We start from the raw sequence: 22,285 nt of genomic DNA, 5'->3' as shown, positions 1-22,285 counted from the left end.
GTAGTCTTTCCATACCATCCATGCAAGACATACTTTTTTAACACTAGTTTCCTCCTGATCCTCCCGTCATCTAATTCAAGCACGAGGATGTAAAACCAATAAAACAATGAAATTCATGAGTGACTGGATGAGTTGCCAGTCAACAGCTCACACAAGGGAAGCTGTTCACATTGGAATTGCTCCCAACCATCAATAATTGTAGCTTATGTATTGCACTCTTTTAACATATATAGCATTATATTAGGTCTAATGTAAGCGATTTTCAGCACCAATGGTCCAGTCCAGCAGATGGGAGCAACGCAACAAAAAAGTAACGTCCAAGCGCAAGATGCTTTTAAACATTAAAGGCTCAATATGTAACTTTTCCGCATTAAAATGTCTAAGAACGATTAGACCTGTGTTATATATTTTGTTGAGTTGTGTACTTATATTATCCCAAATGTTTCCAACATGTTTCAAACCCAGAGAAACCTATCATTTTAATAAAGATAACAGTCATTTGGTTGCCTGTCAATGGCGTCATATATCCTTTGCGCATGCATCAGCGTTGTGGTTGTCTGCCAGACGCTGTTGTAACTTGACTTAATCGAGTTTTAAGCCACATTTTTATGATACATTTTTTTTTATTATGGTTGTTTTTATCTCTATATTTTAACCAGGATCTTAAGTTATCAGAGAAACAAACTGAGCAAATGTTAGCAGCAGCTCAGCTAGCAGCACCTCCAGATGTCCTGTGTCCACCAAACAGCATCAGAGAAACGATGATTTTTAATGTGAAAGTGCTTTATTCAGTGTTTACCAGAATTAATCACTGTCTGTTTGTTTTGGAGAGGAGGAGACCTCTGCGGATAATTTGGCTCCCGGTAAAAACCAACAATGAACAATGAACACTGAAGAAATCCTCACTGGGAGAAGCTGGGTGTTTAACAATGAAGACAACAACTCCTATGATCCTACACTACTTCACGACATCATCAAACTCCATCTTGTAGTTGCCGTTATTGTTTCGATTGAGAGACCGCTAGTGGCAGAAAATTACATATTGTGCGTTGAAGCAGAAAAGCAGAATATGACAACCAAGCCAAGACAACATTTTAATGAAGTTTATCTATTTATTTGTTTGCTTGTTTGTTTATAGGGGACAATGCATATTGATCGACACTGACATTTTAAACAACATGTAACATGTACAGTACCAGTCAAAAGTTTAGACATTCAAGGGCATTGGAAGATGACTTTTGATTGGTACTGTAAATGTGCCAGGGTTAGCGTAATAGCTAATTTATGCTAATAATATGAACACAACAAAAACTTGACAAATGGATTTATGAAAAACAGTAATGTTTATTCAGCATGCAGCACTTTCTTAAAGAAGATTCAATTAGTTCTTGAGTATGTGTAACGTTCTTCTATTGTTGGAGTCAAAGCGAAAGAGTGAAAGCAGAAAGCAAAAGCCTAAATACTGTGATGACTAACCATCACTGAATTTTATCTTCTCTTGCTAATATCGTCAGGCAAATAGTTGAAATTTTCTCTTCATTCATTCAAAGTAATTCACCAAATGACAGTGCTTTTTTTTGGCAAAACCTGAGTCGAGGTCAACTTTTTGCTGGATGACCCCTTGTTTTTTTGTGCTGGAACCCTCTGCATCACCATCCTCACTGAGCCAACACAGCTGCTTTATTGTAATCAAAGACAAGGCTGCATTTTTTTTTCACACAGTGCTGATGGGAAGAGGTGACCAAAATAAAAAGGGGTCTTCCTCTGAGGAGCAAATGTCATAGCTATCTACGATTTAGCGTTTGAGATATTATGTGAAAATGATTGTTAGTTAGAGGAGGAACTGACATAGATGTTTCTTTGTTGGGTAAGGTTTAGCATTAAAAAGGCCAATAATACTGAAAATGAAAGTCTTTTTCATACCGCTACTGAGGACTCATCAAGGCTCAGGTAAACCCCATATTTAAAGGTCAAAGGTCATTGAAATGATTTGTGTGAGAGACAGTGTGTTTGGTTGTCTGTGTTTGTGTCAACTGTTGGTTCTTTTGTATGCATTATGCAACTACATGTGTGTGTGTGTGTGTGTGTGTGTGTGTGTGTGTGTGTGTGTGTGTGTGTGTGTGTGTGTGTCAGTGGGTGATAGAGGTAGGGGATTCCCGCAGCGACCCGTGTTAACAGTTTGTGTGTGTCTCCCATCCATCATCACACACACTTCCCTCCTTCAGCGTGTTTGAAAATAGAACGGTGTGTGAACATGACCTCTCCCACACATAAACACACACACACACGCACATATACACACACACACACTAGTAAACACACCCATTACGATGCCATTGTGTCTTGGTTTTTTTGTCCAGAATGTGGGTGCGTGTTTGTTTGTGTTTGTGTGTCTTGTGCTTGTGCGTGCGCGTGCGTGTGTGTGTGTGTATGTATGTGTGTTTATTATCAGGAGTTGTAAGGAAAAATGTCCCGCTTGCCATGTCCTCCCTCCTTCTTTCTGTCTCTCTCGCTCTCTTTTCTTTCTCGCCACAAAGTCTGGAGTCGCTGCCAAATTTCCTTTGTGGCAAAGGTGTGGTGCCACGACACTGTCTCACACACACACACACACACACACACACACACACACACACACACACACACACACACATATATTCATCCTTGTTTTGCTGTAGAAACATCCACACTGTGGATGAGGACATTAAGTGATAGTGAACTCTGATATGAGAGCAAAACAGACAAGGTGGAGGTGAGGAACACTTGCATGCCAGGCGAAGTGCTGCTTCCTCTGCTGAGTTCATTATTTTCTACATCAGGACACTCTTATTGAAAAAAAAAAATGAATAAGGGGAGGCTGCAACTTTTGTGTAGCTTTCAGGATGGAGATGTTGGTCCCCAGAGGATGAAACCTGATAATCTGACTTTACATCAGGAACAGGTTAACATGTCAACTTGTCCAATACGTGTTCATGATAAGATACCTTTGCTTAAACTAAATATCATTATAAAATAGGTAGTTGAAGTCTTGCAGTCTGATTGGTTGACAGCTATGGTATAATGAGCGTTTACTATGGCCATGATGTTTAATGTCCTTTTAATAGGTCTATTTTTAATCATTGCTCAGCAGCTACCGTTAAAATATTGCCTGCGATCTGTGAGCATGCAGGGACGACGCAGAGCTCCATCAACCGCTGTCTCTGCAGCACCGTGGTGCAAAAACTTTCAGATGTGAAGCTTGAAGCAAGAGAGATAATGTTCATAAGCAGGCACAGAGGTGAGAGCTCAGAACTGTTGGCGACTGAAGCACAGTGGAGCAATGCATCTCCTTGCAAAATTAGTAGGCCTAATATTTTAAAAACACTTTGCAATGTAACCCCAGTGATGTTGGACAGTTTTTGCATTAGTGTACAAATAATGGGAATGTTCAAATTAATGTGAATAAATAAACTCTGGTGAGATCACTGACTTTCTTGAAAGTTAGTTTAGCAGTTTACTAACGTTGCATAGCAACCGCAGGCAGCTGGGAACTACTTTCTTGTAAGTGAATCTTGTAATGTAATCGTTATTTAATTATTGTTTTATTGGATCGTGTCTGTAATTTCTATATTGTAATATTTGGTAACTGTTTTATAAAACCGATATCTCACTCTTGGCGGTGGTATATTGTGTTTATATCACATGTTCGGCAAAACAACGCCCCTTAACTGTGATATAATCACAATATACCACCACCAGTCGTGAGACATTGCTGAAATATAAGCTATAGTAATAGGGACTGTGATTTTAAGAAAAAGCCATTAAAGGTGACATACTGTATCAGGCACATTTCCAGGTCTATATTTATATTCTCTGGCTGTTCTTTGATATATTTACAGTTCCCCTCAGTTCAGCCTCCGTCAGGTTGCTAAAAAACAGGTTGTTTTAGGTCCTGTCTCTTTAAGGCCCTCCTCCTGATGTGCCCACTCTGTTCTGATTGGCCAACTTCCAGAAGCTTCCGCTGACTGCAGGCTACTTGAATAAACAACAGTAGTCGGATTTTGCTTATTTTTGCGCAACAACAACCCATATAACAACCTCGACAATAAAGACTGCAAAACAGAAGACCGTTTATGGGCATGCCCAACAAGCTGACCTCAGCTTGTCATGGAAAGTAGAAAAAACATTGCAAACGAGGTGTTGAGTGCAGGCTGAAGCCCTGGCTTTTGTCTTGCCAGGGATAATTACATACGTTTACCTCAGGATTTGGAAGTTTGACCGGTTTTAACATAGACATCCAACATCATAACAGTATATAGATGATAGAAAATCCCCCAGAACCATGACATGTTCCCTTTAAAGGAATACTTCAACATTTTGTGCGTGACACTTATTTAGATAAGAATATCGATATCACACTCATTTGTGCATTCAGTGCAGAGCTGGAGCTAGAGGTGATAGCCTAGCTTAGCATAAAGACTGGATCCAAGGGGAAAAAGTTAGCCTTGCTCTGTCCGAAGTTTAAAAAAATGTACTTACCAGCAACTCTAAAGCTCACTAATTAACATGTTGTATCTTGTTTGTTTAATCTACAGAGAAACAGAAATGGAAAAATGAGGTTTTAGGGGGAATGTCATGGTGAAACTAATATAACAGTTTATCCGTTACCAGTGGCCAGATGGCTATAGTGCAGGTTGCCAGATACAGTGGGTGAGCACAGGTTCTGGTTTTGGTTTCTATACAAACAGAACGGTTGAAAACGCTTTTTGATTCCTATTTTTTCGTTCACCAAGAAATATGCTAATACACTAGGGGCATGGAGATTCATGTCAGCCCAAAAGGCAGCTAAAAGTAGGTGGTTAAGCTGTGTGTCTCCTCAAATATGACTTGATGAATATGAACTTAAATGTGTCCTGAATTGCCCTTCTCTATTAAATGAGTTGTACAAATAAACTTTCCTCGCATTGTTGCCAGGCATACAAATTTACATACCTAGATACCACTTTTACACCCACTGTAAAGAGTGACATACAGACATTAAGATGCTTCCGTCACTTCAGTGGACATTACATTGACTTCAATTCATTTCCTGGAGACTAATCCTAACCTTAACCATAGTCACCACATGCCTAACCCTAACCTTATAAAACCCCTAAATTTACCTTAACTTTAAACCAAGTCTTCACCCTATAATTAATGATGTACGTTAAGGGAATTTGCTTTTTTGTCCCCATAAGGGAGGCGAGTCACCACAACATAACTGTGTAAACAGATTTACGTCCGTACGTCCCCACAACATGAGGAATACCTGGACCACACACACACACAAACACACACACACACACACACACACACACACACACACACACACACACACACACAGGGAGCCTGGGATAGAGCAGTGGTAAGTGGGAGTAGTTCCTGGTTGGTCGAGCAGGAGGCTCTGAGACGCCACAGCAGTCTCTCCTGGAGCTGGGTGTGGGGAGGAAAAAGTGTGTGTGTGTGCGTGTTTGTGTGTGTGTGTGTGTGTGCAGGGGGTCATTATATTGTGGTGGAGGGAGGGGGGTTGTGGGGCATGTCCTTGGCAGACAGACAAACACATCACATATAATATTCATTTTAAGAGGTCTTTTAGTTGAAGAATGACTTTAAAGCAGCTACAGTTTTTCCTTTCAAAATCACCAAGTAGACAGCGGCTGTGTTCATGAGTCAGTATTTGCTTTCACAGGAAAAAAAAAGAAAAAAAAAGTAAATTTGTACTACAACATGAAAATAATAGTATTTAAAAGTGTTACAACGATATATTGAATCCAAGAGCTGTAGAAATTCCATCAACATTTTATCATTTCCATATTTGTTTATAGAGCGTTTTCCTGGGAACTCCAAGTAGCTCATGAATGAAACACTTCTCTGCAAATGAAAAGGCAACGTGTGGACTCTTTCTTTCATCGTATAGCAGCAAACACTGACTTTTCATTTTGTCATTGCCTCAGAGAGAGAGAAAGAGAGAGAGAATGTGCATGTGTTTGTGTTCATTCATGTCTTTCCATTCCATTGACGTAGTATGTGTAATCTCACTACACCTAGTCACCACGGTGGAAGGTATGTGATATGGAAATAGTCGTGTGCATTAACTTATGTGTGGGAAAATCTCCACTATTTTAGAAAGTCTGACATGTGGCAGGCGTGAGAAATTGACTTTTGCATGCAGCTAGGGCTGCAACTAATGTTTATAATGTAATTGTTATTTTATAATTAATCTCATATTTTTAAGAGGAACCAGTGAATCTTCAGCATTTATTGCTTTATAAATGACTCAAATGATGAACTGAACCAAATCTGCTGATGATTAACTTTATATTGATGGAATAACCGATGAATCACTAGTTGTGCCACAGTAGCCTAGTGGTCAAAATTCATGCACATAACTGCTTAGTCTGCGGTTTGATTCCAGCTCTGGATCTTTGTTACATGTCATGACCATCTCTCTACCCGTGTTTCGTGCACTTTTGATTGAATTTTCATCATCTTAAAAAATAGTTGTTTCAGTACTATGTATTTTTGTATATTTTCAGTGAAATGCACTTTAAATGCAGCTTCTGAAACTCAAGAAACTGTGTTTTTGCTGCTGCATCAATTGAATCTAGAACTTATTGCTGCCAGACAATATGCCCGAACCCCCCATCACCCACTCCCCTCAACCTTCACCCGCCCCTTACCCAGCCCCTGATCGCCCATATGCTCGCCTGTCTCTCTCTTTCTCTCTCGGTTAGTTGTTGTTAAGCTCAGCCACTAATCGCTCTGGTTGGGACTGTGGTCGACTCTGTTACCACTGTCCTGCCCTCAAATACACACACACACAGGCACACCCACACTGTAAGCCCACATTAACACATATAACACATACTATATGTGTGAGTATTCTTGTTTCGTCTCTCATTTGTGCGCAAACTCGTCTCGGTCTCGTTTTAATGTGTGTGTGCTTGTTTCATGCATGTAGTTTGAGTGTTTATGTATATGAGTGTATGTGTGCGTCTGTTTGCATGCGTGTGTATCTTGAATGTGTGTATTGGTGTGTGTGAGAAGCTCCATTCTCAGTTGGGCAGAAACAATGGAATCTCTCTGATTACATCTCCCTGTACAGGCGGACAGGGTGTGTGTGTGTGTTAGTGTGTGTGTGTGTGTGTGAAGCTTCAGGGGGGAGGAAAGGGTGGCGGTCACAGAGGAGGAAAGAGGGGGAGGCAAAGTTTTGGACCTCCCCCCTCCCTCCTTTTCTCTGTCTCCCACACACACTCGTCCCTTCCCCTCACGCCTGTCTGGCGTCTTATTGGTTAAATTCCCAGCTATATATTTATCTGATTGGTCAGGGCGGAGTATATATACACACTGTGGGTTGGTTAAATCTGGCCACAAGTTTCAAAACTTTCAAACAGGACAGACAGACGAGAGACAGTGAGTCAGACGGCCTGAGTGACGGAGGGGAATCGAGCTTTGGACAAACCACCACACCACACACTCCAAACAAGAACTGTTGTCTTTTGAGAAAAAAAAAAAAAAAGAGTGAAGAAAAGAAAGAGGCAGAGTCATTGTGGATCATTTTCAGGGGGAATATCCTGCACCAGAATTTGTTTGTTTTCTCTTTCTTTCTCCTCTTCCCTCTCCTCTCAGATCTCGATGTTTTTCTTTGGGATTTGTGCTCCAAATCCATCAAATTCTTCTCTTGATCTTAATCCTCTTTGTTTTGAGTTACAATTTTTTTCCAGAACTTTGCAACCCAACAAACTGAGACAGACGTTTTCAGAATCTCACTTGGACTAAAGACAAGGTTGAATCCGAGTCCGGTTCTGGAATGAATTTAACTGAGCCCAGTCTTTTACATCCCAGTCGGGTGTCCCTCAGGGGCCCCTGGGCATCTGGGACCCCGAGTCCTGCTTCTGATTCCGAAATGGGTTTTGAGCAGAGCCTCTCTGGAGACTGCAGTTCTCCCGATGGCCTTGGAACTGGAAACATGAGGAGAGCAGAACCGAGGATTTCTCTGACACCCAGTTCAGGGGGACAGAGTCCGGACCTGACCCAGGCAGGAGGCATGGGCACAGCTGATGGGAAGGCCGTGGGGGGCGAGCAGAGGATCCGCAGGCCCATGAATGCCTTCATGGTCTGGGCTAAAGATGAGAGGAAGCGACTGGCCCTGCAGAACCCCGACCTGCACAATGCTGTTCTCAGCAAGATGCTCGGTAAGACAGAGAACAAAAACTTCAGCCTCATCAGGGCAAAAAAACTTATGAAACTGTATTAAGAGCATCAGAACTCTCCAGTGAATCCAGACTGATAAGATTAGCAGCTTTTTAAAAGTTCAGATGTGGCGCATTTAATTTTTTTGCATTTATTTTAACTTTGTTGAAGCATCAACCAACATATCAGCCAAACAAAAGTTTCATAATATAACTTAAGGTATGTAATTGTGACTGAACATTTTTGCAATTTTGCTTTATTGCTCAGTGACAAAACTCACACATCTGAGCCACTGTAGTCACAATATAAACCATAAAGAGCATCATATCAGAATTACTGCAATAAAAATGTCTGGCACACAAATATACATATTTATATGACTACACAGTGTGCATATTACATTCTTTTTTTGACAAAACTGCCTAAAAACATATATAATTTAAATATAACTTTAAACCAATCCAGTTCTGGTCCCATGATGTTTATATGTAGAGTCTATACTTTTGTAATAAAACCCTAAATTTCAGGACTTTTATTAACTCTATATGTATGCCCTTTTATAGGCTATTATAGTTGGTTTATTTTATTACAGGTAAGTTGCAGGGGAAGTATTTTTTGAAGAATGGAGATAATTTACTGAATTATTGTTGGAATCTATAAACTAATACAGATTTACAGCTTACTGTGTTGCCAGGTTTGAGAGGTTTCACGTGTTAACAACTTCACTCTTTACCCCTGGAACAGTAAACTGACATCTGTAATGAATTATGATTGGCTGAAGAACAACTGTACAGCTTCCCATGTTAGATGTTTACCTGATGTTTTATCTAAAACAACTTGTAGTGAAATAAAAGTAATATTTCACGCCTAGATCTCCACATTAAAGTGATGATATTACAGTGATTGACTCTGACTCACACTGGAAAGGTGTAAAAAGTGTTTAGTGTGTAGTTCCACAGTGGGGAAAAAAAGTTTCAAAATGTATTGAGAAACTTCTCAAACCACTCCTGCAGCATGAATCACTTCTCTTCTGTCCATCCATGTGCTCATTATGTTCCAAATGCCATAGTTTTGTCAAAATAAGGAATCCGCTGTAACTGGCATGAATCCAAGTTGACCCCAACCGCTGCTCTCCTCCAGTGAGGAAAAGTTTTTACGACCACATTTTAACTATACTGGGGGTTTGATTTTAATCTTACATTGACATTATGTAAGATACGACTGACACAAAAAAAGCCCAGTGTTTACCCACTTTAACGCATTGCTATTTGAGCAAATCCAAAGCACCACAGATTATATTGATTAAATTCAAAGACTGGACTCGGTTTGTGAAAGTTAAAAGCAGGAGTAATTAAAGTTGACACGTGTTAATGTCTACATTCATTGCAAATTTACGCCATAATACTAGAATTCTTCATGCTCATGATGAAAAAGCCAAACAAAGTAAGATGAGCAGTTTTTACTGGTTTTTCTCTGTTGCTTTAGAGAGTGACAGGCTCTTTTCAGTATTAGCCTGCTTCACAAATACAATGTGTCATATCCACACTGAGAGCTCTTCAGTGCAACTGCAGTCTGCTGCTGGAGCTCAACTGCAAGCTTGAGACTCAGACTATTAAGTTTGTGGCGGTAAGGATGCGTCTCAAATCTGAAGGCTGCTGTTGTACCATAACACAAGTAATATGTGTTAATGCAATTTATAAATACATCAGATATATAACTACAGTTCACAGTACTTTCTGTGTCTGAAACAGTGTTGAATAATCCTGCCAGAATTAAGATGTGAAGGAGGTCTACTTTAGTAATTTAGTAGTTTAAACAACGCACAAACATGTAGAGACATGTCTTCATCAACTGATCTGAATTAAAATACACGTTGACACATACTGGTTTCCTTACTGTTCCCTTTCTAGGCATTACAGGAACAGGACCCATCTAAAATAAACATTTTAGCAGTTCACAGGTAGTGATGTACAGTTCCAGTCAACAGTTTGGACACACTTTCTTATTCAAGTGAATGAGAAGGAGTGTCCAAACTTTTGACTGGTACTGTAGGTGTTATTGGAGTGGTTTCTGAGTGAGAACGTCAGTGGCTTCAGTGTGAGTGCTACTGTCATTGTCATTTTTGTTGTAGTTGTAGTTTTTGTTGTTGTTTTTTGTTTGTTTGTTTCCCTGGCACTTCAGTTTTATTAAATTAGACCCAGCAAACCTCCCAAAGGATCGACAGGATATTCTGGCACCCAAAGCAGAATCTTAAACACTTACACTTAGATTACAAATACATTTAGGCTTCAGTTGAATGGATAATAATGTGGATTCCATATTGACTTAAAAGCTTCAGTTGCACCAACACAAAACTGAGGCAGTGGACAACTGGTGGCATCCTAAAACCTGCACTCTGGCATCTCAAAAGCTTGCTCTTATAGTCCTAATGCATTTGTATACTGTATACATTATGGTTAGTGCACTCTACAGTATGTTGCAGTAAATTGGTGGAGTTGTTGGCTTTATGGTCTTCTTCTCTTGTTTCTTAATAAATAAACGTGTCAACCAAACGCAGCTGGTTGACAGATAGATTAATAGCTGATTTAAATGTCATTTTGGACAAACTGGATTATTTCAGCAAGTTTTGACGTTGATTATATTGCTTGATGGAACCAATGATGTTACTGATGATTTGGTGTAGATGAGTGGGATAAAGACAATGCAATCCTTCTCTTGGGTACCTTCTGTCTTGGTCAAAGTTTTGTAACTAACCTTCTCCATATTTTCCAGGTCAGTCATGGAAGGCCCTAAATGCTACAGATAAGCGCCCATTTGTGGAGGAGGCAGAACGTCTCCGTGTCCAGCACCTCCAGGATCACCCAAACTACAAGTACCGGCCTCGCCGCAAAAAGACCACCAAAAAACTTAAGCGGGTTGAGCCGGGGCTCCTGCTTCACAGCTTAGCCCAGGGTGGGGCACCAGGCCTTGGGTTAGGGCCTGGCATCAGCCCCTTGGGTGCAGAAAGCATCTCTGGAGGCTCTGCCTATGGACATCCAGGCGGCCACCCTCCACACCACCACCACTCCCACCACCTGCTGCCATCTCTGGGGCACTTCAGGGACCTCCAGGCCCCAGGACACCAAGAGCTAGAGAGCTATGGCCTGCCAACTCCAGAGATGTCCCCCTTGGATGTTCTGGACGATGGAGCTGGAGAGTCTGTGTTCTTCCCCCAACATATGCAAGAGGAGGCAGGGATGGGAGGTTGGAGTGGGTACCACCACCACCTTCACCATCATAACCCGCATTACAGCCATCACTACAACAACCACAGTCACCATAACTCCATGCATGCTGCAGCAACACACAGTCAGGGTTCAGGAATGAGTGTTGGAGCCAGTATAAGCTCTGGCATGACTTCCAGTTTAAGTCCAGGTAGAAGTTCCAGAATTGATTCTAGAATGACTTCAGTTGAGTCAAATATGACCTCGAGCATGAGCTCTGTCACCTCAGTGTTGGCGAGTTCAGTCAACTCTAGGTTAAATCCTACTCATGCTGCCAGTCACCACATTGCCTTGAGGAATCCTGTCAAGTGCCCACCTCCTCTCCCTGACTCCTCCTCTTCTGTTTCCTACCACCAGTCCTCCATCAGCCTCCCAGAGACGATAAAATCCCATCAAACTCCCCTGAGCACTGTTCCTGTCAGCTACTTCACCCAAATGTATGGGAGCAGTGCCCCAAATGCTACCCATTTCACTCCTTCTCACCTGGGGCAGCTTTCACCTCCTCCTGAAACATCTCCTTCTGCTTGCTCATCCTCCTCCATCCCCCCATCATTCCTCCCCCCTGTGCACTTAGACCCTTCAAATCCAGAGTCCTCCGGCCATTTGGGGTCTTCTTCCTCTGTTGAGTTTTGGTCCGAGGTGGACAGGCATGAATTTGACCAGTATGTAAATGTTGGAAGGAATCGAGAGGAGCCCTATGGACTTGGTGGAGGTTGTGGGGGTGGGTCCAAAGTCCTGGTTGGGCGCAGTAGCAATAGTGTTGGCGGTAGCATTAATAGCAGTGCTAGCAGTATCATTAACAGGGATGTCAGTAGCATTATGAGTGGTGCTGGTGGGTGTGATGAAGGAATCAGCCCTCTTATATCTGCTCTTTCTGATGCCAGCAGTGCTGTCTATTACAGTGCCTGTATCACTGGATAAATTCTCCATGAACTCATCTCTTATATGTACCTCCTTGTATACTACATAGTATACAAGGTTTGGTTTCATTTGAACCATTGTTATATGATAGGGAAGAAGTATGTCGGGAGGATTAGTTTTGGCTCATAATTTCAGTCAAGTCATGGTCATGTCTTGCTTATCCCTCATAGATTCCCACTCTAATTTAAAAAGTTTTTTAAAAAATACTAAAAAGAAATGAGCAGCTGGGTAAAACCAAAACCCACAGTTTTTGGAAAATGTGCTAACTGGAAAAAACATAACTGGAAAAGAAGGCACTTTTGTCAAATAAAAATAAATATATAAAAGCTAATTACTTATTTTTTACATTCATTAATGCATTCCTAAACATGATCTTGAGCAGTGTGCCAGCTAGCTAACCAGCTTTCCATGATAGTTACGTGCTAGTGTTGGTAGTTTAGACTTCAAGTATGGTCAACATGTTATCAATGTTTGCATAGATAACTTATGGCCTAATCACAGGGTTGGTTGTAGGACTTGTGGCTCTTGGCACCTTTGTAGGCAGAAGCTCTAGCAGCAGTGTTTGCTTTGGCAGTGTTTGCAATCACCTACAATTAATCACTTAGCTAGCACAGTAGATGATGATGGCTTTAGCTAACTAAAGGAGAAAAAAGTCACCATTTATGTTGCATCACTCCAACCTTGATGCTCTTTATCAAGATATTGTCTACTGATCCAAACGCACAGCAGATAGGGGGGGGGGGGGGGGGGGGGGGGGGGGGGGTGCTGATTCTGGTCAGAGGCTTATATCTTTTAACTTTTGCACTCAAGGCACTTCTCAAAGTGTGGTGGCCAGATAAACAGAGGGCAGCTGGAGAACACCTTGCAATTAAAATATTTACTGAATTATCACAGTCTTTTAATTATTAGAAAGAAACTTTTCAGTTAGTTATCAATTGTGCCAGGTCAGTTAATATGTTATTTAATTGAAAAAAAGCTATGAGGGTTTTTTTTTCTTTGACCACTGAGGTTTACCTCCAGAGTAGTTGTGTCACCAAGAAGTTTTTTCAGAGCTAAAACCTTATTTCCAACCTGTGTGATTTAATTGATGCAGCAGAGCCTTATGGTTTTGGATTATAACAAAAATGTGGGTGTCAGCATGTCTAATGCTAATAAACTGGAAGACTTAAACAATAGCTGGATAAATTTATGACCTGGGAATTGGCCTACAGTCTTCAGGGATGTAGGATATCAGCAAGTGCTTGTCTTAGTTGAAGTGCCTTTGAGCAAGACATTAAGCCCCTTCCTATTCCACAGGTTTTGTTTCTCTGCACTCTAAGCCCTCTGGTGACAGGCAGTACATGCTATTGAAAGATTATGTAAAGAACATTATTTCTTTAATTGCACTGTGTGTACTGTGGTCATCAACAAATATGAACTTCAACATCATCTCTTATCATTTTTGACATCTCAGGATCAGACAAATATTCATCTCCACTGAGCTTCATGACGTTTAGATGAATTTATCTTGTTTGTTAAATGGGAACATGAAGGACAATGAAGGACAAACTTGGGAAAGAAAAAAGAGTCGATGGGAGAACTCGATCCAGCCGCCACATATCTCTTTGCCATGTTGTCGGGAAAGCCTTGGCCACGAACCCAGAGCAGACCACTGATGTCTCCCACAAACTATCAGGATGTTTTACAAGCCGGGTCAGGTTTTTTCTGACCGTGATACACGCCGTTTCCTCTCTGTCTCAGCCCATGACAGGGCCTCATGTCAAACTCCATGCCAAAATCTGCAAGTTTTAAGTTGCTTTGCTCCTTGGAAAACAAAGATATGATGCTGATTCAGAGGACTTTCCTTTTAACCAGTAAGCCTCTCTGGTATAACAAACATATCACTTGTTTAAACAAAAAGTTAAACAAATTTGAAAGGCATGGTTCATGGTTCATGTACAAGGTCTTATGATTTTTGGAGACCTTGGTTTAATGTAGCCGTTTACTGTATATATAGATGCTATGCCTCTCGGCAGTATGTGAAGGAGAAATTGAGACTATGAAATGTTCTCTTTGCACTGGGTTTAATGTCTTAGCTGTATAGAAGGAATACTACTTATTAAAAGTCAAATGTCTATAATTTTAAATATGTATTTGTACAGAGGTGTTTTTTTTGTTTTTTTCATAAATTGTTATTTTACTTAAAGGAATAGTTTGACATTTTAGGAAATATGTTTATTTGCTTTCTTGCCAAGAGTTAGATGAGAAGATCAATATCACTGTCATGTCTGTTTACTAAGTACGGAGCTGGAGCTGGGAGGCAGTTTGCTTAGCTTAGCATAATGACAGGAAACAAGGGGGAAACAGCTAGCCTGGCTCTCTTCACAATTCAAATCTCAGCCTAACTGAACCTCTAATACTTTGTAATTAACACATATTTCATTTGTTTTATTCACACAAAAACAGAAATGTAAAGTCAATCATTTGTAACATATGTTGGGTATTTACTGCTCCTGGCTGTTGTTTGTCCAGAAATAGACCACACAACTCCTTGTAAAAAAAACACATTTCTGTTTGAGTACAGGTGTCAATTAGTGAACTTTTATTAAGGCTAGCTGTTTCCCCGTCTCCAGTTTTTATACTAATTTAAGCTAATCACCTCCTGACCCCAGCTCCGTGCATCACACCCAAAAATACAGTAAGAGTGGTATCAATCAATCTTCTAATATAAGTATATTTGCCAAAATGCCGAGCTATTCCTTTCAGATGATTCAAATATAAAAGCATCTAAGCAGTGAGTTTTCCACTGTTCTCTTTTGTTGTTCCTCCAAAATGTTTTGTATTATAAAACTTGCCTTCAAAAGGAAATCTATAATTGTAAAGATCTTTTGTAGATCTTCATGGGTCTTACATGTTACACTTTGCTCAACCAGTGGCACCAGCAAACAAGAGCTGCATCATTGTTATTCACTTTTTTGGCTGAAAATTAAAACGGGAATTTGTTTGTGCTGAGAAAATGAAAAATCAACAGTTGTAGCCACTGTAGAGGTCTCTCTGTATGTGTTTATGTAGCATCTATCCTATAATAGTTTTGTATACAGTTGGAGCAAAAAAGCAGAGGTCTCTCTTCAAGCATTTACCCTGCATCTGTTCTGCATTAGTTCTACAGACAATACTTTTTTTGTACATGAAACAGTAGAACAAAATCAAGTATCTTGTACAGTGAAACCAGTTATATTTACCACACCGTTCCTTGTGTGGTTGAAATTGGTTGAAAACAGAGCAACAGTAGATTTTTCCAAACATTTCCTCTGGAGGATGGAGCCACAGAGCAGCAGCAGTTCAAGCTCGAAGTATTAGAAAAAGTCCTCTACATCTGCATTTGACATTCTTTTCTGTTGACACCAAACAGAGTCTTGTTTCCATTTTAATTTACTGTGACACACAAAGAACATCAGAGAGACAGGCGTTTTTTGGAGTCGTGCAATAACTCTGGGGCTTTTGGTAATAATTATCTTAAGAAAAAAAAAATGAAACAACCAAGATTTTGGGATTAAAACAAAGGACATTTTCTCAGCAGTCATATAACGACAAATTAAAACCAGGATTTTCCCAGAAGTGTCACTGTGATGCTTTTAAAGCTGTCTGACAGGGATCACTTTTTACATTTTCTAAGTATAGAAAATGGTTTTGTTTGTGTTTATATTTGAAAAATGTGGGTTGGCTGTAAATTGATCTCTTCTGTTTCATAAAGTAATTTTACAAAATAAACACTTCTAAGGCTGCGCTCTGGTTTGTGAGTCTTTGGACCAAGAAGTTAGCAAGAATTTATCAAAAAATAATCAATTATCCTTGTATATTCATGTCTGAGAGCAGACCAACACAACACAAAAACATCTAAAATAATTGTCATATGAGAACAAATTATTAAATGTTCATTTAAAGTTAGTTGGTATCATCATGTGTAGATGTTGGATACAAATATTAACCATCTTCAATTTAATTCTGTCAGAATATCACGATTAGAACATTTTTATTGCTTGAGTAAGTAAAACTTGAGCTCAATATGCAAATAGCAGTAGTCTTGGTATTAGTCATGACCGGAAAATGGGTCATCAGAGCTGTGAGTAAATGTCTCCATCCAATCACCACCGCCTTACTTTCCACCGTGCTGTATGAGTATCAAACTACTTCCTGTTTGTTGTCCTTCCTGTAACCCTTTACTAATAGTAAAAGCATTTTAAGTGTAACCCCTGAAATGTTCCTGTTTAAAGTTCTTGTTGTGCAGCAGAGCATTCTTCAAACCCACAAGCTTTATTTTGAAATTTTAGCGACCATCCAAAAGTTTCCAAAGATAGCAAATCAGGTTGACTTTTGGGGATATTTTCATGAAATAGAAAGGATAGAAAGGATATTCAGGTTTGAATATTTCACTCACTTCACAATACACTCACGCTATGGCCCCAGGCCGGTCTGAGAGCTGCTAATTGGTGCTGATATTCAGATAAAAACGGTTCAAATCTGCACCCACAAAACCTCGTTAAATATAAAAGCCATTTTTGGGGCAGAGCTGGCTGACATTTAGTCCTTCGGTGCCAGAACACGGCTGACCATGCTGACTCTGAGCCACAACAGGCCCGATTGGGAAAACTGGTCATTCATTTTTCAGACACCACATCATGGACCAAAATATCAAGAGAAAAAGTGGCCTGATGGCGGTGGTGCTTGAGAAAGTGTACATACATACAGTAGCTAAGTAAATACATAACTCTGTAGGAAAATGACATCAACGTTCATGAGCTCTAATTGGTCGATTGTTTCTGCACCTGGCGGAAATGGCCGTCAATAAGTACAACAACAGATGGATTTGATTTGCTGGACAAATCAGAGATGGGAGCAGTGATTGAGAGAGTCTGGAACCAGGTTAAGATCAAACTGTTGGTGTGACAGTTAGACCGAATAGCTTTGCTGCCTGCAATCCTACAGAGTAAATGTTGGAAATGTATTTAAATGTACAGCATCTGCCTTTATGAACACTGTGCCTATGACGTAAACAGTTGTATATTCAGATGTCCTTTGTGAAAGCTGTAGGTTTCAGTCCTCATGTCTTCTGTTGTTTGGATGGAAGTGAGGAAGAAGAGAAAAAGGGAAGGGTGGGAAAAGGAGAAGAAGAAGAGAAAATAGGAGAGAGAGACAGAAAGACAATCGCCTCAGTGTTTGTGCGGCGCTGTAATCCTCTGTGATCTGCCCCTGATTCTGTCCTCTCCGGGTTCAGATCAGATGCTAAACGAGTTTGGCTCGGCGGGACAGTTTCCCCCCGAACAAACCGCTGACGGACTCAAAAGAAAACATTTGGAACAAGGAAAAAGTGTTCTCTCTTTCTCTCTTTTTCTGACAGTCTGTTTTCTTCTTCTTTTTTTTTTTTTTGTTTCGGGTTTTCTGTCTTGTTTTATTCCCTCTCAGCCCCCAAGTCACTGTAATTTTCTCTTCTTTTACTTTTGTTTTTCTTCTCTTTCCCACAAGTTTGATTCATCCCATGTTTGCCGTTTTCTCCCCTTCTTCTGTCTCTGCCACCTTTCTGTTTGTCATCCCGTCTCTGTCCTTTCATCTCACTTTATACTTTTACTTCTCCTCTCTTTTTTCTCAACCTCATTTTTTCCAACCTTACCCCTTTTTTACACCATGTCCCACTTTCACCTCATTTTTGTTTTCCTCCCTATCAACCTCTTTTTTTCTCTTTTCCTCTTTCTACTAACTTTTTCACATTTAATCCTCTCCACATTCACATCATTCCCTCTGTATTCCCCTCTTTCCATCTTAGGTATTTCTTTTCTTACCCTCACCCTAACACACGTAGCTCTCTTTAAATCCATTTACATAATTTTATTCTCTTTCCCTCTCTTTTTTTTAACCCCACCCTTCTCATCTTCTTCCAATCATCCTTTTCTGGCCTTTAAATTATCCCATGGCTCATATGCAGAACCACCGCGGGGGCAGAGTTGGCGACCGCCCCAGGGCCCACATTCACTAGGGGCCCTGCTGGGGACGTAGCGTGTTGCCCAACTGGGAGTATCCGCGACTGGCCTCTGCGAGTGCAGCAGGAATAGCAGAGCTTACCTCTCCTAAGTTTTTCTATTCATTCTCTATGGTAGTTCTTATCACTACGGATGTAATCCCCCCCCCCCTTGCGAGTGTCGGTATTTCCACTCGTTGACTCAGCAATCCAAAGTTTATGACCAACTTTGCTGAAAACCTTAATTAAAATATGAGATATTCGTGTCTTCTTATGTTTGTGGTGAAAGAAACTCCCAAGACGAAGTTTCAGCCATCTGAGGCTCATTAAGAGCTATTTGCATTCGTGCATGGATGAGGCCAGACTATCCAACCTCACTTTGCTGTGTGTTGAGTGGGACATAAACATTGACGACAAAGTGGTTGGCAGGTTTGCCACCATGAAGGAGAGGAGGATGAAGTTTTTAAAAAGGGACTGTGATATGTACAAAGTTTGTTGGAATACTTAAATGGACTAAACTAATCTCCAGCTGGCTGAGCAGGGACAACAACTGGTGAGTGAAACATCCATAATTAGTCTATTTAAATTTTGGTTATGAAGAACTAAATGTTAATCTGTTCTTTAGTTTAACTCCATGTTTACCACATCTCAGCACCTGTCTGTGTTACTGCCTGTGGTGTTATAGACTCTCTACTTTATGTTTGAATGAAATGAAAGTCTTGTTTATATGCATATGTTTATGTTATTCCCATGTAAGAAAGACACAGTATTGAGACAGTGCACCTGGCCCGTCGCTGTCTATTGTCAGTGGTGCTGAACCGTCAGTCAATCGATGCACGTCGAGTGCCGCATGCTGTCATTAGTGCTGAAACATCTGAACGCGACTGGCAACCTGTCAGAACAAGCTTGCCTGACAAAGTGCATGTTTTTTTCTTACACATAGGCTCGCTTGGCTCAATGAGTGACAATTTGTGTTCATGGATGTGATGGGAAATATCAGCTCCTTTACAGTTGTGAATTTTAAAATGACTTTGTCAGAAGGGCCCCACTGTGCTGAGAGTCTAGCTCCGCCTCTGTCATCGCTGCCTCACTCTACTTCTTTCATCCATCTCGACACCCTTTTTCACCTCATTTACCCCCTTTCACTCTTTTTTTTCCCCTTTTTTCTCTTTCTTTTACTTTCTTTCACTCCTTTTTTCCCCATATCTCCATCTTACAACCCATTTTACCACTCCCATAGTTCATTTTTCACTCTATTTAACCCTTTTCACCCCATTAACCTCTTCTATTTTCCTCTTCCCAGTTTTCTTCCCATCATCCTCTTCTTGCCCCTAAATAAGCTCACTTTTAAGCTCACTTTCAACTCATCTCCTTCTCTTTCATGCAACCTTTTAACCCCATTTAAATCTTGTGTGTTTTTCCTCCCATCATCCTCTTTTTTGGCTTCATCTCTTTCTCTCTCTCTCTCTCTACCCAATTTCCCTCTTTCATCTCTCTTTTCTTTTCCTCGCTTCTTTCAACCCACGCTTCTCATTTTCTCCCAGTTATCTTCATCTAAACAATCCCCCTTCTCTCTTTTATTTTTCTCACCAAATTTAGCTCACTTTTGCCCCGTCCAATTATCTCATTTTCACCCATTTACCCCTTTCCACCGCATCATCCTCTTTTCTTCTTTTTTGGTTTTTCAACACTGCTCTCTTTTTTTGCCTCTTTGTCTACAGCCTTTCAACTTTCTTTTTTTACTGGTTTTTTAGCTCTTTTTCACTCTATTTACTTCTTTTCACATCATTCCACTTTCTTTTCCCTCGTTTCTTCTCCTCTCTCTGTCTACCAAATGTCTCTTTTTTATGGTTATTTCTCAATGTCTAGCTTTTTCACCCCATTTACCCCTTTTCATCATGTCCCACTTTTTTTTTTGTTTTTTTCACCCCACTGTTCTCTTCCACACTCCCTCTAATCCTCCCCCTTCTTGTTTTCGCCTTTTCATCTTCTTCTCACCACATTTGTCCCTTCTCATTCTTTTTCATCAAATCCTTTTCCCCCCTTTTCACTTTATTTATTTCCCTCATACCGTTACCTTACTTTATTTTTCTCCTCTTTCTTTTTCATCCGTCTTCCAGTCCTCCTCTCTGTTTTCATAATTATCTTATTCCTCTTTTACTTTCCACCCAACGTCTCCTTTTCTCCCCATCACTGTCTGCTCTTCCTCACTGGTTTGATGCCTTTCTTTATTCATCTATCCCCTAAGTTTCTCACTACTTTCTCTCTTTTTGTTTATTCACGTCTCTCTATCCCTCCTTCTTCATGATTTTCCTCTCAATTTTACGTTCTTCTTTCACCACAGTTTGCTCTGTTTCACCCAATTTACCCCCCTTTTCACCTCAGCCCCCCTTCTCCCCTCCTCTCCTTCCATCCACCGCTTTATGTTTGACTTGCAACTTTTTTTTTTAATCAACATTTCCATAAGATTCAATTATCTCTTGGTCGGAGAACAGAAGGATTTTAAACATCTTAACTGGGCTGTAAAAACCAAACTAGGGATTATATGTGGTACGGAGAGTGTGTGTTTTCCTACGCCAGGTCATGTACTTAGTGTGTTAGTGTTATTGTAAGAGTTTTTTACAGTGTGTGTGTGTGTGTGTGCGTGTGTGTGTTGCTGAGGTAACTGACAGGAATGCGAGCAACTAGGAGGAAACTCCTGTGGAAGTTTGGGATGTTCGGAAAGGGTGTGTGTGCCTCTGTGTGTGTATGTGTGTGTGTGTGTGTGTGTAGAGAGAGAGAGAGAGAGGAAGAGGTGTATATTTTTGTGGGAACACCTCACCCCGCTGCTTGTTACCCTGACTGGAAAAGATAACACAAGGCTGGATTCCCCTTCTCCCAGCTGGAAATGAGCACACATGAGCTTCAAGGGTGTGTACATGATGTTTGTGTGTGTGTGTGTGTGTGTGTGTGTGTGTGTGTGTGCATAACATGAAATATTTTCTGTTTACAGACAGACGAGAAGTTGAACATTAGTCTGTTGGTTTCATGCACAGCGACGACTTTAAAACAATTTTCAGTCGCTGCGACGTTCTCGTTTGGTTATGAGAATTTTAAAATGTTCTTATAATACTTTTTTTTTTTTTTTTTTAGTACTTTCAAATCGCATGCAGTGCATACGCCAAAGTCCCATTTTGCTGGCAAGTGATAAGCCGATCCTTCCCACTGACTTCTGTGGAAAGCAGATGCATCCCCAGTCTCACATCAAAACGTGTAATGGCTACATTCCTTTTATTCTCAGTGGGAAAGGAAATATTTTAAGACAGTTTCAGCAATAACATGCATTTTTCTAACATTTCTAGTAAGAAGTGTGTATGTAATGTTTAGCTTGTCAGTTATTGTGAAGACTTTTTCAGGCTTTCTATTGCTGCTATGGTGGTTGCTATGGACGCTGATATTGCTGAAACCATGTAGCTGCATGTTGTTTGGATCACTGTCTTTGCATTGTGTAGTTATCTTAACTGTTATGTTATTTGTGTTGTTTTATGTAACTGTTTAATGATGTTATTTCTATTTAAAGTGTATATTTTAGAGCCTCCCAGGAATTGAATTTGAAATCCTGAATTTGAAGTTCTGTGATTGGTTGACCGGAGGATCCACCAGGAAGTATTTTCCTCACTGTCGCCATGTTAAGGTTTTTTTTTTTAATGATATCTTTAACATTTCTCAACACAAAAACACAAAAGTGTCCTTCATAACTCAACAATAGGTTAATCTTAAGGCCATCAGTTTAAATTTTTTCTCTTTTTCAATTCTGAGAAATAAAGTTAGGTAAACATCCAACCCACTTTCACGCTAGTCCTGTTGAGAAAGTTTCCCTGAGATACCATTAATCCAGGACCACATCCTGGAAACATGTCTC

The 22,285-nt window shown here is 40.3% G+C and overlaps 1 protein-coding gene across 1 annotated transcript; it reads left to right on the top strand.

Annotated features, from left to right (window-relative positions):
- Positions 1-6,941: 6,941 nt before the first annotated feature.
- sox18 (SRY-box transcription factor 18) lies at positions 6,942-16,156 on the top strand. The gene is made up of 2 exons (XM_067593315.1): positions 6,942-8,210; positions 10,981-16,156. Exons 1-2 carry the CDS (start codon positions 7,826-7,828, stop codon positions 12,390-12,392), a joined length of 1,797 nt encoding a protein of 598 aa, XP_067449416.1. The 5' UTR covers positions 6,942-7,825; the 3' UTR covers positions 12,393-16,156.
- The last annotated feature ends 6,129 nt before the right edge of the window (positions 16,157-22,285 follow it).

Source organism: Thunnus thynnus, chromosome 6, assembly GCF_963924715.1.
Source record: "Thunnus thynnus chromosome 6, fThuThy2.1, whole genome shotgun sequence".
Lineage (NCBI taxonomy): Eukaryota > Metazoa > Chordata > Actinopteri > Scombriformes > Scombridae > Thunnus > Thunnus thynnus.
The sequence above is the reverse complement of the archived record's forward strand: the minus strand, read 5'-3'. Positions and strand labels throughout refer to the sequence as shown.